Below are 14,748 nucleotides of genomic sequence, written 5' to 3'. Positions count from 1 at the left end.
GCCAACTCCAGCCTGCAGGCCAGTTGCCTGTTTGTGGTGAATAAAGTTTTATTGGAACCAGAGCCGCGATCAGGATGGGGCGAGTGGGGCGGTGCCTCGGGAGTGCAGGCTTGGATTCTGTCTTTATTTAACACGTTGAGTATTTAGCCCGTCAGAGATCTGAAGTCGTTACACTAGCATTCGTCTTGATGACAAAGTGTTGGGGTGCCCCCTTAAATGTGACACCCACAGCCCTGCTACCGTGCTTGACCATTTGCCCAGGGCGATGCTCCAGCCTCCGGCCGCGGTGCCGGAGTGGGGTATCTCTGCCATGTGACTGACTTGGCTCTGCTCGGCCTTAGCCGCCTGCGCCCTTCTCCGCTGCCCCCTGCCCGTCCGCCCGCTCTCCATCTTCCTCCGCTTGGTGCCCGTTCCTGGTCTGCGGCTGGTGGTCTCTCTCCTCAGCGGGCATGTCGCCCTTGACGAGCACTTTGGCGGGAGCCCAGACCTGCCGGGGGTGGGGGGCGGATGGCAGAAGTAAGTGTCCTCTCTCCTCTCTGTCTCAGGTTCGGTTTTATTTGCAGAGTTGCACTTTCTGTCTTACTCGCGTAATTGCCCCTTTCCCCCTCTATTTGATTTGCAGAGTGGCCATTTCCCTATTTGGGTGGGTGGGGTGCCGAGTGGCCACTTCTCTTCAGCCAGGCTCGATGGTTTTTGGTGACACCTTGGTGAGCATAATTCTCCCTGGCACCCTTCTCCCTCCGTCGGGGATCTGGGTCCCTCGGAAGTGCTTTCAGAGCCACTCTTGGCAGCGAGAGGCATGGGGGTGGCCAAGAGGGGGGGCCTGGCCGGGGAGGCGCAGCTCCTGCTGGGCTGTGTGTGGGGGGGGTCCCCCCTCTCCCCTCCGCTCCCGTCGGACCAGTGAGCGAGGGCCTGCTCTGCGCGGCCTCCGCCCCGCACTTCGGGAGATGACGGGGCCCTTGGGGTCCATTCGCCGCTGTGAGGCCCTGAGGCAGATGGAGAGAGGCTTGGCGGGTCGGGGTTTTCTCCTCAAGCCTTGGCTAGCTGCCTGCTTGCCACTTCTCATTCCGCCCCACCATGTGTTTCCCTTCAAATTGAGGTTATGTGGAACTGAAGCAACTCACGTTGGTACCTCAGGATTCTTGGAAGGGTGGATTTCGGAAGCTCAAGCTCCTCACCCACAAATCTGCAGAATATTCTAATCCCTTCCATGGTGTGCCATTTACTTGAAGTTGCTTCAGACTCTCTGGGAGGCCATTTTCACCCTGGGGAAAAAAACAAACCAAACCAGTGAGTGTCAACAAGTTCTCCTCCTGGTCTCTAGTGCCCCCTAGAGGCTTTTCTGCTCACTTGTTCCTTGTTGTAGGAGAGACCCTCGCCTCTGAAATGAGACGTGGAGGCCACACAGGACAGCTCTGTCCTCTGGACCTGCCCAAGTAACCACTGAAAAATGCCTCTCCTACCAACAGAGCTGTTCAGCATGATTTCCCGGAGACGGGAAGAGTCTCCGATCTGGCCTTCCCCAGCCATCAGTTCCTCGGGGGCCTTTTTAAACATGAATTTTGAATGTTTTATTAATGGATAATGAAAAACTCGGAGCAGGCACCTGACAAGCACTGCCTCGGCCGGGTGCTCCCGGGCCACATCGACGGAGAGTCACCTGCTACTCTGTGCTCCCGGTGTGACGGGGCTACATGGGCACTTTACTTTTGTGCTCTTCCTCCCCAAGACCCGTTACCCCAGCTTCATCGTGAAGGAAACAAATCCCAACTGAGGGACAGTCTACATAACCATCCTCTTCCCTGTCTTTACTTTTCTCCATAGTAATTTCCACCATCTAACATACTATCCTGTAGGGTAAGCTCCAAATGGGCAGGCATTTTAATCTATTTTGTTCATTGCTATAGTCCCAGCTTGAAAATAATTCCTGAAGTAAAGTATATGCTTAATAAATATTTCTGCATGAATGAATACATAGCGATAGAGCTTTTGAACCCGCGGCACGGTATTCCCTTGTATGACCACTACTCAAAGGCATTTGGATGATTTCTGATCTTTTGCTATTGCCAACAGCCTTACGTTGAACATCCTTGTGCGTAGTCATTTGCGTATGTGAGGGTCTATCTTTAGGATCTACTTCTAGGAATTGCTGAGTCTATGTCTCCAATTTTTTTTTAAGATTTTATTTATTTGAGAGAGAGAGAGCACAAACAGGGGGAGGGGCAGAGGGAGAGGGAGAAGCAGGCTCCCCGCTGAGCAGGGAGCCCGATGCGGGGCTCCATCCCAGGACCCTGGGATCATGACCTGAGCCGAAGGCAGACGCTTAATGACTGAGCCACCCAGGCGCCCCTATGTCTCCAATTTTGATGAATATTACGAATTTCTCACTGTCTTAAAGGTGGCATTAATTTAGATTCCTGCCAGCAAAATATGAGAGCACCTGTTTCTCCATGCCCTCACCTACACAGTAGAATTGGTTAAAAAAAAAAAAAAGGTATCTCGGTATAAGTTTTGGAGTGAGGTTGAGTATCTTTTCCTACGTTTAAAAAGCTATTTGTGTTTCCTTTTCCTGTGAGCTGTCTTTTACTATGTCTTTGTCCATTTTTCTGTTGGGTTATTTGTCTGCTCACTTATGCATAGAATGTCTTTATGTGTCAAATCTCTTACTCCCTTATCTGTGATAAGGACTGCAAATAGTTTCTCCTAATTTATTGTTTCACTTTTGGCATTGTTTGCCATGTTTTGTTGTGAGGCAAAATTTTAATTTGGATGTGGCTGCATTGGTCAGTGTCTGCTTTTTTTTTTTTTTTTTTTTGGCTTCTGCTCTATTTTTTCATTGTTCTGGATTAACTAGGCAATGCAGTTAGACAATAAAAATAAATTAGACTGCATAAAGGATATTAGGAAGATAATCGCTATTTGCAGATGGTTTAATTGCTTACCCAAGAAAATCACAAGGAGAAACAAGTATTCTAAATAACCAGAGAATTTAGTATAGTGATTTGGTATAAAACTAATATATGGAAATCAGTAGTCTTAATGTATATCAGCAAGGACCTGTTAGAGGGTAAAATAGAAGTAATCCATTCACAAAAGGAGAGCAATGAGCAGGACTTGCCCTATCAGATACTAACATCCCCCCAAACTGTAATTATTAAAACATGTGCTGCCAGCACGTGAATGATGAACAGATTGATGAAGCAGAGAGTCTAGAAACAGATCTAAATACACAGGAAAGTTAGTATATGATAAAAGGAGTATATCAAGTTGGGTGAGCAAAAAATTATTCAACAAATGATGTTGCACATCAACAAAACAAAAGCAACCTACTGAATGGAAGAAGATATTTGCAATGGTATGTCCGATAAAGGGTTGATATCCAAAATACATAAAGAACTTAACACCAAAAAAACAGTCTGATTAAAAATGGACAGAGGACCTGAATAGACATTTTTCCAAAGAAGACATGCAGATGGCCAACAGACACATGAAAGGATGCTCCACATCACTCACCATCAGGGAAATGCTAATCACAACCACGATGAGAGCTCACCTCATACCCACCACAATGGCTAAAATAAAACACACACCAAAAAAACCCATGTTGATGGGATGTAGAGAAAAGAACCTAAGTGTCCATTGATAGATGAACAGATAAGGAAGATGGAGTGTACACACACAGCTATACAAGAATGGGATCTTGCCATTTGCGACAACGTCGATGGACCTAGAGGGTATTATGCTAAATGAAATAAGTCAAAGACAAATACTATAGGATTTCATTTATACGTGGAATCTAAAAAACAAAACAAATGAACAAATAAAAGAAACAGACCCATAAATACAGAGAACACACTAGAAGTTGCCAGAGGACAGGGTGGTGGGGGAATGAGCAAAAAGGCCAAAGGGGAGTGGGAGGTACAGTTTCCAGTTACAGAATGAATAAGTCATGGGGATGAAAGGTACAGCGTAGGGAATGTGGTCAGAGGTACCGTAATAGCGCGGTATAATGGCAGACGGGAGCTACACTTGTGGGGAGCACAGTATAACGTATGGACTTGTTGAATCACTGTGTTGTACGCCTGAAACTAATGTAACATTTTGTGTCAACTCTGTTTCAGTAAAAATAAATACGTAAATGATGTTGGGGCCAGCAGGTCTCCATTTAGAAAAAAAAAAATGTGGCTCTGCCCCTCGTATTTTTTGCCAAAACAATCCCAGTGGGATAAGATATTTTAGCGTAAGAAAATGAAATCATGAAATTATCAGAAGGGCGCCTGGGTGGCTCAGTTGGTTAAGCGACTGCCTTCGGCTCAGGTCATGATCCTGGAGTCCCGGGATCGAGTCCCGCATCGGGCTCCCTGCTCGGCGGGGAGCCTGCTTCTGCCTCTGACCCTCCCCCCTCTCATATGCTCTCTCTCTCTCATTCTCTCTGTCTCAAATAAATAAATAAAAAAAACTTAAAAAAAAAAAAAAGAGAAAATCATTGTTGATAGAACTGAAGTGTCTAGTGTCCTTTACGGCATACGTTACCCTGGATGATCTGATTCATACCTGGGGCTGTACTTGCCACGACTCCCAAGTTCATCCCTCCGTGAGCACTCTCCTCTGAGCCAAAGGGGCATATATGTAACTGCCTACTGGACCTCTCCACTGCAAGATCACAAACTCAAATTTAACGCATCAAATTAATATTACTAGAAGCTTCAAACAATACCGTTTATCAGCTCAAATTTCTGTAGGTCAGAGTCCGGGTGGGCTTGCCTGGGTTCTCTGCTCTAGATCTCATAAGGCTAAAATCGGATGTATTGGCCAGGCTGTGAGTGAGGATCCATTTCCAAGTTCATTCAGGTCGTCAGTCAATTTGAGTTCTGTGGTTGTAGCATGGGGAAGGGGGCGTTTCCTTGCCAGGTGTCGGCAGAGCAGTGTTCTCGGCTTCTAAAGGCTGCCTGCGTTCCTTGTCAGTGGCCCCCTCCACCTTTAAGTCAGCAAGAGTGAGTGCAATTATTCTCCTGCTTGCAACCTCTCTGATTCTCCTCTCTGCTGCTAGCCAGAGAAAACGCTCTGCTTTTAAAGGCACATACGATTAAATTAGGCCCATCTAGATAATCTCCCTTTGGCCGCATGACATAGCGCGGTGACAGCAGTAGCAGGAGGCAGCAAGGTTTAGAGGGGCCCTCTGGGGATCCTGCCTCCCAAACCAGGTAAAGCCCGGCTTTCTTTTAGTAAAAGTAAAACATCAAGCAGCGGCACCTGGGTAGCGCTGTATTTGAAAATAACTGCAAGCAACTGAGAATGCCTGGGAGTTCTGTTTCGCCCGATTTCTCATCTCTGCAGCAGCTGGCTCTTCCTCGCCTGCTATGAACTGGCAGTGATCACTGATCCTCAGAAGAATCACTATCCACATATTAAGGGTATAACAGTGACTGTTAGTTCATTAACCCTCAGCTTTAGAAGAACTTAAAAAGGAAGTGCTTACCTGGCCAAACTCACAAGCAGGACAGGAGTTGGGCTCTAGTGAAAAATACAATTTCGTGAAGGTTGGTCTCCAGACCCAGTGAAATAAGATTTTGAGAGTTCTTTTGACCACAACGCTTATCACACCAATCACATTAATCTGTTTATTGCATCGTATAACTACCAAAGGTAATATACTCAGCCCTCGGTTAAGAGAGAGCTGCACAAAGTGAGGCACTCTACTGAGTGTTACAGAGGTTGTGTGAAAATATAAAACATCACGTCTTCCCTACAGAAGTTTACCATATTAGCCAAAGAATAGCTATTAGCGCCAATGTTCATATGATAAGGGACACAGGAGTACTGGTAGCCGTTCCACAGTCTGTTTTTTGAGTGCCGTCAAAAGTGCAGACAGCACTAGACCTGTCTGATAATTACATCACACACATAACAATCGAGGTACTGTTCTGACACAAAGACTTCAAAGTGAGGTGGTGTAGCATGGCTACTGTTGGAATCAGAATGACTGGAATCCAGCTCTACAACGTATCATCCTTCTGAAAGCCACTGAAGTGTCTTGAGTTTGTTTCTCCCCTCGAAAAATGTGGGTAACATAGAACCTATCTCATTTTGTTGCTCCGGGCATTAACATGGGTGAGAAAATGTTTATGGTTAGCACACTACCTGATACTTTGTTATCATTATCAACGGAACGTGTCCCCGTCACTCCAGGAGAGAAGAGATCCGGATACGTACCACCGGAGAGGTAGAGAAAAACTGTGGGGAAGGCCAATGAGAGATACGGTTGTGTAGAGAGATGGCAATTTGGATAAGGTAGAGGTGACTCTGGCTTGCAGATCTCAGATGATACCATAACGAAAGCTGGATCTGAACTCTCCTTGGGACGGGCCAACTTTCATCAAGAGTTCTGCTAATAGGTCGAAGCTATGACTCTATAGCTTGCTGTGCTACAGATCTAGCATGAACCATAGCCGTAGGCCAGCATCAGACCCGTTATGGTGATGGGGCATCTCGATGAATGCCTCTGCAAAAGCTTCCCGGGCTTTCTCACCATCATCATCTCAGTTTCACTTCAACTTCTTTGAGCACCTTGAAGCTGAATGCGGTGAGAAATTAAAATTGTTCTGAACCTGGCACTGGGTGTTGTATGTAAGTGATGAATCACTACATTCTACCCCTGAAACCAATATTGCACTGTATGTTAACTAACTAGAATGTAAATACACATTTGAAAAAGAAAAAAAAATTGTTTTTAAATGAAATTGTTCCGAACCTAATTTAACACAGTTCGTTTAATTGGTACGAGAATTCACACTTCAAAACACATGCACAGTGTGGTGAAGCACCGTTAATTTCATGGTGAAATGCCTAGTCAACACTGCAAATCTAACTTCGTGCCTCCACTTTTGATTTTCCTTAGGAAAACATGACCCTCCTGTTTTTGCTTCTGACCTGCCTTTTCCTGCTCATCTCTGATTCCTATGAATTCTTCACCAAAGCAGATTATTCTAGAAGCTATCCTTGTGATGAGAGAAGACAAAATGGCTCTGTTATTGCAGAGTGCAACAGCCGTCGACTGCAACAAGTTCCCCAAACAGTGGGCAAGTATGTGACAGCACTAGACCTGTCTGATAATTACATCACACACATAACAAATGAATCATTTCAAGGGCTGCAGAATCTCACTAAAATAAATCTAAACCACAATGCCAATGCACAACACCTGAATGAAAATCCTGATACAAACAAAAATGGCATGAATATCACAGATGGGGCGTTCCTCAACCTACAAAACCTAAACCAGTTACTGCTCGAAGACAACCAGTTACACCAAATACCTGCTGGCTTGCCAGGGTCTTTGAAGGAACTTAGTCTAATTCAAAACAACATAATTTGGGTAACTAAAAAGAACACTTCTGGGCTTACGAATCTGGAAAGGCTCTACTTGAGCTGGAACTGCTACTTTGGCAATAATTGTGATAATAAAACTTTCGACATAGAAGATGGAACGTTTGCAAGTCTTACGAATTTGAAGGTGCTGTCACTGTCTTTTAATAAGCTTGTCCATGTGCCACCTAAACTGCCAGACTCCCTAAGAGAACTTTATCTTAGCAACGCCAAGATTAAAACCATCAGTCAGGAAGATTTCAAGGGATTGAGAAATTTAAGAGTGCTAGATTTAAGCGGGAACTGTCCGAGGTGTTTCAACGCCCCATTTCCCTGTACACCTTGTGAAGGAGGCTCTTCAATTCAGATCCATCCTCTTGCTTTTCAAACCCTGACGGAACTTCGCTACCTGAACCTCTCTAGCACTTCCCTCCAGAAGATTCCGGCAACGTGGTTTGAGAATATGCATAATCTGAAGGTGCTGCATCTGGAATTCAATTATTTAGTTGACGAAATGGCCTCTGGGGAATTTTTAACGAAATTGCCCTCCTTGGAAATACTTGACTTATCTTTTAACTACGTAAAGGCGAAATATCCAAAATATATTAATATTTCCCGAAACTTCTCTAATCTTAAGTTGCTCCAGGCATTGCACTTAAGAGGTTATGTGTTCCAGGAACTTAGAGCAGAAGACTTCCAGCCCCTGATGAGTCTCTCAAATCTAAAGACTATCAACTTGGGCGTCAACTTTATTAAGCAAATTAATTTTACACTTTTCCAAAATTTCTCCAACCTGACGATCATTTACTTGTCAGAAAACAGAATATCACCCTTGGTAAATGATATCCAGCAAAATGACCTAAGTGGTTCCTCTTCTCCAAGTCATGTCCTTAAGCCACGCTCAGCGGATGTTGAGTTTGACCCACATTCAAATTTTTATCATAACACCAATCCTTTAATAAGGCCACAATGTTCAGTTTATGGCAAAGCCTTAGATTTAAGCCTGAACAGTATTTTCTTCATTGGGCGAGAGCAATTTGAAGCTTTTCATGACATTGCCTGCTTAAATCTGTCTTCAAATGGCAACGGTCAAGTGCTACATGGGACTGAATTTTCAGCTGTGCCGCATATCAAATATTTGGATCTGACAAACAATAGACTAGACTTTGACGATGACAGCGCTCTCCGTGATCTGCCCGAGTTAGAAGTTCTAGATCTCAGCTACAATGCACACTACTTCCGAATAGCAGGGGTGACACACCGCCTGGGATTTATTCAAAATTTAACACAACTGAAAGTTTTAAACTTGAGCCACAACAGCATTTATACTTTAACGGAGCAAGACCTGAAAAGCATGTCCCTGGAAGAATTAGTTTTCAGTGGAAACCGCCTTGACATTTTGTGGAATGCTGAAGGTGACAAGTACTGGAAAATTTTTACAAGTCTCAGGAATCTGACACGGCTCGATTTATCCTTGAATAACCTTAGGCGCATCCCGAATGAAGCTTTCCTGAACTTGCCCCAGAGTCTCATCCAACTATACATAAATAATAACGCATTAAATTTCTTTAACTGGACATTACTCCAACAGTTTCCACATCTCCAGGTGCTGGACTTGAGTGGAAACAGGCTATCCTCTGTAACTAACAGCCTCTCCAAATTCACGCCTTCCCTGCGGACGCTGCTACTGCATCGAAACAGGATTTCTCACCTGCCCTCCAGCTTTCTTTCCGAAGCCAGCAGTCTGATCCACCTCGATTTGAGTTCCAACCTGCTGAAGATGATCAACAAATCCACGCTTCAAACTAAGACCAACACCAGTTTAACCATTTTGGAACTAGGTAGAAACCCTTTTGACTGTACCTGTGACATTAGAGATTTTCGAAGATGGATAGATGAAAACCTGAATGTCACAATCCCTAGGTTGACAGACATCATCTGCTCTAGTCCTGGGGATCAAAAAGGGAAGAGCATCATGAGTCTGGAGCTAACAACTTGTATTTCAGATACCATTGCGGCAGTGCTGTGTTTCTTCACATCCTTGATCACCATCACTGTGATGTTGGCTGCCTTGGGTCACCATTGGTTTTACTGGGATGTTTGGTTTATCTATCATGTGTGTTTAGCTAAGGTAAAAGGCTACAGGTCTCTTTCCACGTCCCAAACTTTCTATGATGCCTACGTGTCTTATGACACCAAAGATGCCTCTGTTACCGACTGGGTGATAAATGAGCTGCGCTTCCACCTAGAGGAGAGTGAAGGGAAAAACGTGCTCCTCTGTTTAGAGGAGAGGGACTGGGACCCCGGATTAGCCATCATCGATAACCTCATGCAGAGCATAAACCAAAGCAAGAAAACCATATTCGTCTTAACCAAAGAATATGCCCAGAACTGGAACTTTAAAACAGCTTTCTACTTGGCCTTGCAGCGGCTCATGGATGAGAATATGGATGTGATTATATTTATTCTGCTGGAGCCAGTGTTACAGCATTCTCAGTATTTGAGGCTGCGGCAGAGGATCTGCAAAAGCTCCATCCTTCAATGGCCGGACAACCCCAAGGCGGAAGGCTTGTTTTGGCAAAGTCTGAAAAATGTGGTCTTAACTGAAAACAATTCCCGGTATAACAATTTGTATGTTGATTCCATTAAACAGTACTAACTGGTGTTAAGCCACGGTTCACCAACATAATAAAAATGCAAAGCAATTACCCTTCTGTCTTAGGTATTTATTGCTGTGTAACAAATTACCCCCAAACTTAGTGGCTTACAGTAGCACACTCTTGTGATCTTACCGTCTCTGGTCAGGAGTGCAGGTGAGGCGTGGCTGAGTCTTCCGCTGAGTGAGAGCGTCTCTCAAAGGCTGCAGGCTGGGTGTCGTCGGTTAGGGCCACAGGCATCTCCCAGGCTTAGGATCCACTTGCAAGCTCAAACTCATGTGGTTGTTTGCAGGAATCAGTTCCTCCCGCACTGTCGGTCAAAGGCTGCTCTCCGTTTCTGGCCACAGGGATCTCTCCTACGTGCCAGCTTGCTTCATCAAAGCCAGCGAGAGAGAGGTTGCTAGCAAGGTGGAAGTCACCATCTTTGATAATCTAATCAGGGAAGTGATATCCCATCACTTGGGCCATATTCTGTTTGTTAGAAGTAAATCGCAGGTCCTGCCAGCTCTGTGGGAGTCATCACCTCAGTCCAGGGAAACTAGTCCATGACCAAAATGGCCACGCCATTTGGCCTGCCCTCTTGGTCATAGATTGTGAATACCAGGAGGCAGGGATTATTGTTGGCCAGCTTAACAGTTGGCTTGCTACACCTTCTTTTCAGTATCCAAGAACTTTTGTAACTATAACTCATGGTTCTGATGTCAAGTTGCTATTTAGATTTATCCGTGGCTACAGGGTTATATTACGCTGTGGTTGCATTAGTCTTCCTTTTACAAATACTTTTATAAATATTGGCTATAATATTTGACCTCTAAGGTTTAGAGGCCATTTAAAGGCTTAAGAGGGATATTTTCAGGTGTTTTTTTTTTTTTTTATCTCTTAACCATTTTTTTTAAAGTATGCAGCCAAATTAGATGCATTTGAAGTATCTGCCGATTGCCATTGCTGTAAATCCTGAATGATTAAGAATACTTCATTTCACATGGTGAGCATATGTTAAATATACAGTAGGGGAATAGATCTATAATGTAAAAGAAATTGCCATCTACACTGGGTTTTTTGGGAATACTTAAAAAAAATCTTTGGTAAAAACCAAAGAGCATGGGGTACCTGGTTGGCTCAGTCATTAAGCATCTGCCCTTGGCCCAGGTCATGATCCCAGTGTCCTGGAATCAAGCCCCATGTTGAGCTCCCTGCTCTGCGGGAAGCCTGCTTCTCCCTCTCCCTCTGCCTGCCACTCCCCCTGCTTGTGCTCGCTCTCTCACTCTGTGAAATAAATAAATAAAATCTTAAAAAAAAACCCCAAAAACCAAAGGGCAAAAAGTTTTGATGAAGTTTCTATATTAAGGTAATTATTAATAGAGGAATTAATTCTATCTTTACTCCCCACTCAGAAGACGAAGTCAGAATGCCTACCTCCTGGTGCCCTTTATGCAGTTCTCCCAAATGAAACAACTTTGGCTCTCTCTGCCACCTCTACTACCCCCGTGGTTCCTCCCTCCACTACAGGTATGAATCTTGAAGAGGCACCTTAGGAAATTTACCTGAGAATAACTGGAAATTAGCCAAGCTTTAAAAAAGTCCCTTCAGAAGGAAAGGAAGAAAACTCCCCAATGCACCATCCATCCTTAAGTAGTCTCTTAGTTAATCTTGCAGGATGAGTTATCTTTAATTGTTTTTAAGGAACTGAACAACATGGGGGCGCTTGGGTGGCTCAGTCGGTTAAGCACCCAACTCATGATTTTGGCTCAGGTCATGATCTCAGGGTCCTGGAATCGAGCCCCTTGTCTGGCTCCGCACTGGGCGTGGGGTCTGCTTGAGATTCTCTCTCTCCTTCTGCCTCTGCCTCCGCTCGTGCTCTCTCTCCCTCAAAAAAACCCCGAACTGAACAAAATGGTATGTCATAGTGTTATTTAATAAGGACAAAGTGGAAATCAGCACAAGTTTGCCAAGGACAATTTTAGCTTTGTCACATTGGACCCTGTTTTGTGACCATGACCATGATGTTTATAGGAAGGTATTTATGCTTGAGTTTGTTGAGGCATGGGGACAAATATCTAAAAGCAGGATCATTCCAGGAAGGTACACCCTCAAAAGAATGGTGGGCGGGGGCAGGTACAGATCATTCCTGTTGAGGCCACGTTCATTCCTTGTCTAGTAGAAGCTCATTCATTTGTTTCCTGATTGTTTTGGTAAAAGAAAAAGGTAGAATTTTCAGTAGCATTAGTAATTATGGATCTATGTGAGGCTCACACAGTTTGGTAGTGTTCTGTTGACAAAATCAAAAGTTAATGAAGGTCACGAACAGTTTTCCCCTCCAAGGTATTCTCAAATATTACAACTATATTAGTTTCCTAGGGCCACCATAGCAAAGTACCATGAACTAGGTGGCTTAAAACAATGTAAGTTTATTGTCTCATAGTTCTAGAGGCTAGAAGTCTGAAATCAAGGTATCTGCAGGGCCATGCTCCCTCTGAAACCTTGATGGGAGGGTCCCTACTTGCCTCTTCTAACTTCCGGTGTTTGCTGGCAATCCTCGGTGTTCTTTGGTTTGTAGATACATCGCTCCAATCTCTGCCTCCAATGTCACATGGCTGTCTTCCTTCCATGTCTCTCTTCTTTTCTTACATGGACACCAGTCATTTTGGATCAAAGGTCCACCCTACTCCAGTGAGGCTTCATCTTAACAAGAACATCTGCAATAGCCCTATTTTTCAAAAGAGGTCACATTCTGAGATACTAGGGATTAGGACTTAGACATAAAATTTGAGGGGGGCCAGGGGACACAGTTCAAACGACCACAGCTTTTCTTCTTTGGAAGTTACTCAGAATTTCGTGGAAGTTGAAAATGCCCTTGTGAATGGGAAAGTCATTTATGATTGTTGAAAGAATAAAGGCAATTTCCCTCTCAGCTATTAATAAAACTATTATGGTGATATGGTCAGGTTTCCACTGTCATTATCCTTGAACTTAAAGCCATAATAGTAGCCATTATTTCCAATGAGTACAAAAGAAGTTTACACAGTTGTGTTCTCTTCCCCTCTGCCCTTGAGTACCTTTAGGGAATGGGGGAATTGATAAAGCCCCATGTCTTACTCAGAAATCATGTAGTCTTGGAGGATACAAGGCAGGGGATAACTGTTTTAAACCTGACGGGGACATCTCAGGACTTCCTGTGCTAATGACCCAAAATGGAAAATGGTCTTTATAAATGTCCCTCCAGTGTACAAAGAGAAGAGACTAGATTTCAAATTCATAAGATATTAACAGAAAAACAGAAACCAAAATGCACTTATGATAGCAGAATTTTGCCACTGGGAAGCTGTTTGACTCTTTTTATTTCTTTTCTAGCGAGAAATGCATTTCTAAGGGTAGAAAGAAAAGACCCCTCTGGCTTATCTTCCCAGTCTTCCTCTCCTTTGACATTGTATCTGGACTATTTTAGGGATAGCTCCTGAGTTATCACAGTAATGATAACACCAGAAGAGCAGAGATGATCAAGAGTAATGTCTGGGTCTGCAAAAAAAGCCCCAAATGCAGTTGCCCAAGCCAGAAACCTGAGGCTCCTTGTTGACTCTTTCATCTGACTCCACACCCAACCATTCACCAAGCACTCATGATTCAACCTCCTAAATTTCTTTCCCACCCATCCTCCATCTCCAACTCTATCGTTGACACCCCTTGTCCTGGCCAGCATTTCCCATTGGCTTCCTGGTATCCAGTCTGGCCCCTCCAATTCAGTTCCAGCGGCCAGAGTGATTCTTGTAAAAGGTGTGACTGCTGAATTAAGTCTAAAAACCTTAACTCCTGAGCAAGATGCACAAGGCCTTCTGTGACCTCCCATTTCCTGCCCCTCCAGCCTCCGCTCTGAGCACCCCCATCAGTAGCCTTTGGTTAATGCTGAGAACAACCAAATTCTCCTGCCTCAGCACCCACACACAGGCCACTGCCCTGAGTCACCTCTTCCTGCAGACTTCACTTAGCTACTTCCTGCTCATCCTACAGGAAGAAGTTAAATGTCACATAGAGAGACTTTCCCCTAACTTCCAAATTTCACTTGGGTGCCCCCTTATACTATCGTCTTAGCATTTATCACAAGTTTGGTTGGGTAGATAATAGCGAAATGGATGGAGTGGTATTAACACATGGGTGTTCCATTAGGACTGTAGGCTTCAGAGATGAGGGAAGTTGCCTTTTGCCCATCACTCTGTCCCTAATGTCGATTACCATGCCTGATACACAATAAGGGCCCTCAATAAATACTTTTCAAGTGAATGAGTGAATGAATGAAAGTTCAGAGAGACTTCTCGAGCTGCACACTAGGACAGATGAGCTATGAGTAGGAGGTCACACTGTCAAATGTCACACTGTGACATCTATGCAGGGGGCTGGGCTTCTTCCCCCTTCATTTTCCCCTTTCCCAGTCCCAGTAGCAAGCATGCTGGTCGACTCTTGGGTACCATATAGCACCAACAATCTTGGAGGCCATGATGCTGATTCCAGGAGGCTCTGAGCTTGGGCAAGAGTCACTTGCATTCTTTTTTTTTTTTTAAGATTTTATTTATTTATTTGACAGAGAGAGACACAGAGAGAGAGGGAACACAAGCAAAGGGAGCGGGAGAGGGAGAAGCAGGCTTCCCACGGAGCAGGGAGCCCGATGCGGGGCTCAATCCCAGGACCCTGGGATCATGACCTGAGCCGAAGGCAGACGCTTAACGACTGAGCC

The 14,748-nt window shown here is 44.5% G+C and overlaps 1 protein-coding gene across 2 annotated transcripts; it reads left to right on the top strand.

Moving 5' to 3' along the window:
• The first annotated feature begins 5,293 nt into the window (after nucleotides 1–5,293).
• TLR8 (toll like receptor 8) lies at nucleotides 5,294–10,073 on the top strand. Of its 2 annotated transcripts, none has more exons than XM_081810252.1 (2): nucleotides 5,294–6,583; nucleotides 6,899–10,073. In XM_081810252.1, exons 1-2 carry the CDS (start codon nucleotides 6,497–6,499, stop codon nucleotides 10,022–10,024), a joined length of 3,213 nt encoding a protein of 1,070 aa, XP_081666378.1. In that variant the 5' UTR covers nucleotides 5,294–6,496; the 3' UTR covers nucleotides 10,025–10,073. The 2 variants fall into 2 exon arrangements, with proteins under 2 accessions (XP_081666378.1, XP_081666379.1); XM_081810253.1 differs by having other exon boundaries at nucleotides 5,301–6,223.
• Nucleotides 10,074–14,748: the final 4,675 nt, after the last annotated feature.

This window comes from Leptonychotes weddellii, unplaced genomic scaffold (assembly GCF_054177405.1).
Source record: "Leptonychotes weddellii isolate Sample4059 unplaced genomic scaffold, ASM5417740v2 HiC_scaffold_210, whole genome shotgun sequence".
In the NCBI taxonomy this organism is placed as follows: Eukaryota; Metazoa; Chordata; class Mammalia; order Carnivora; family Phocidae; genus Leptonychotes; species Leptonychotes weddellii.
Note: the sequence above shows the minus strand (reverse complement) of the source record. Positions and strands in the feature narration are given on the sequence as shown.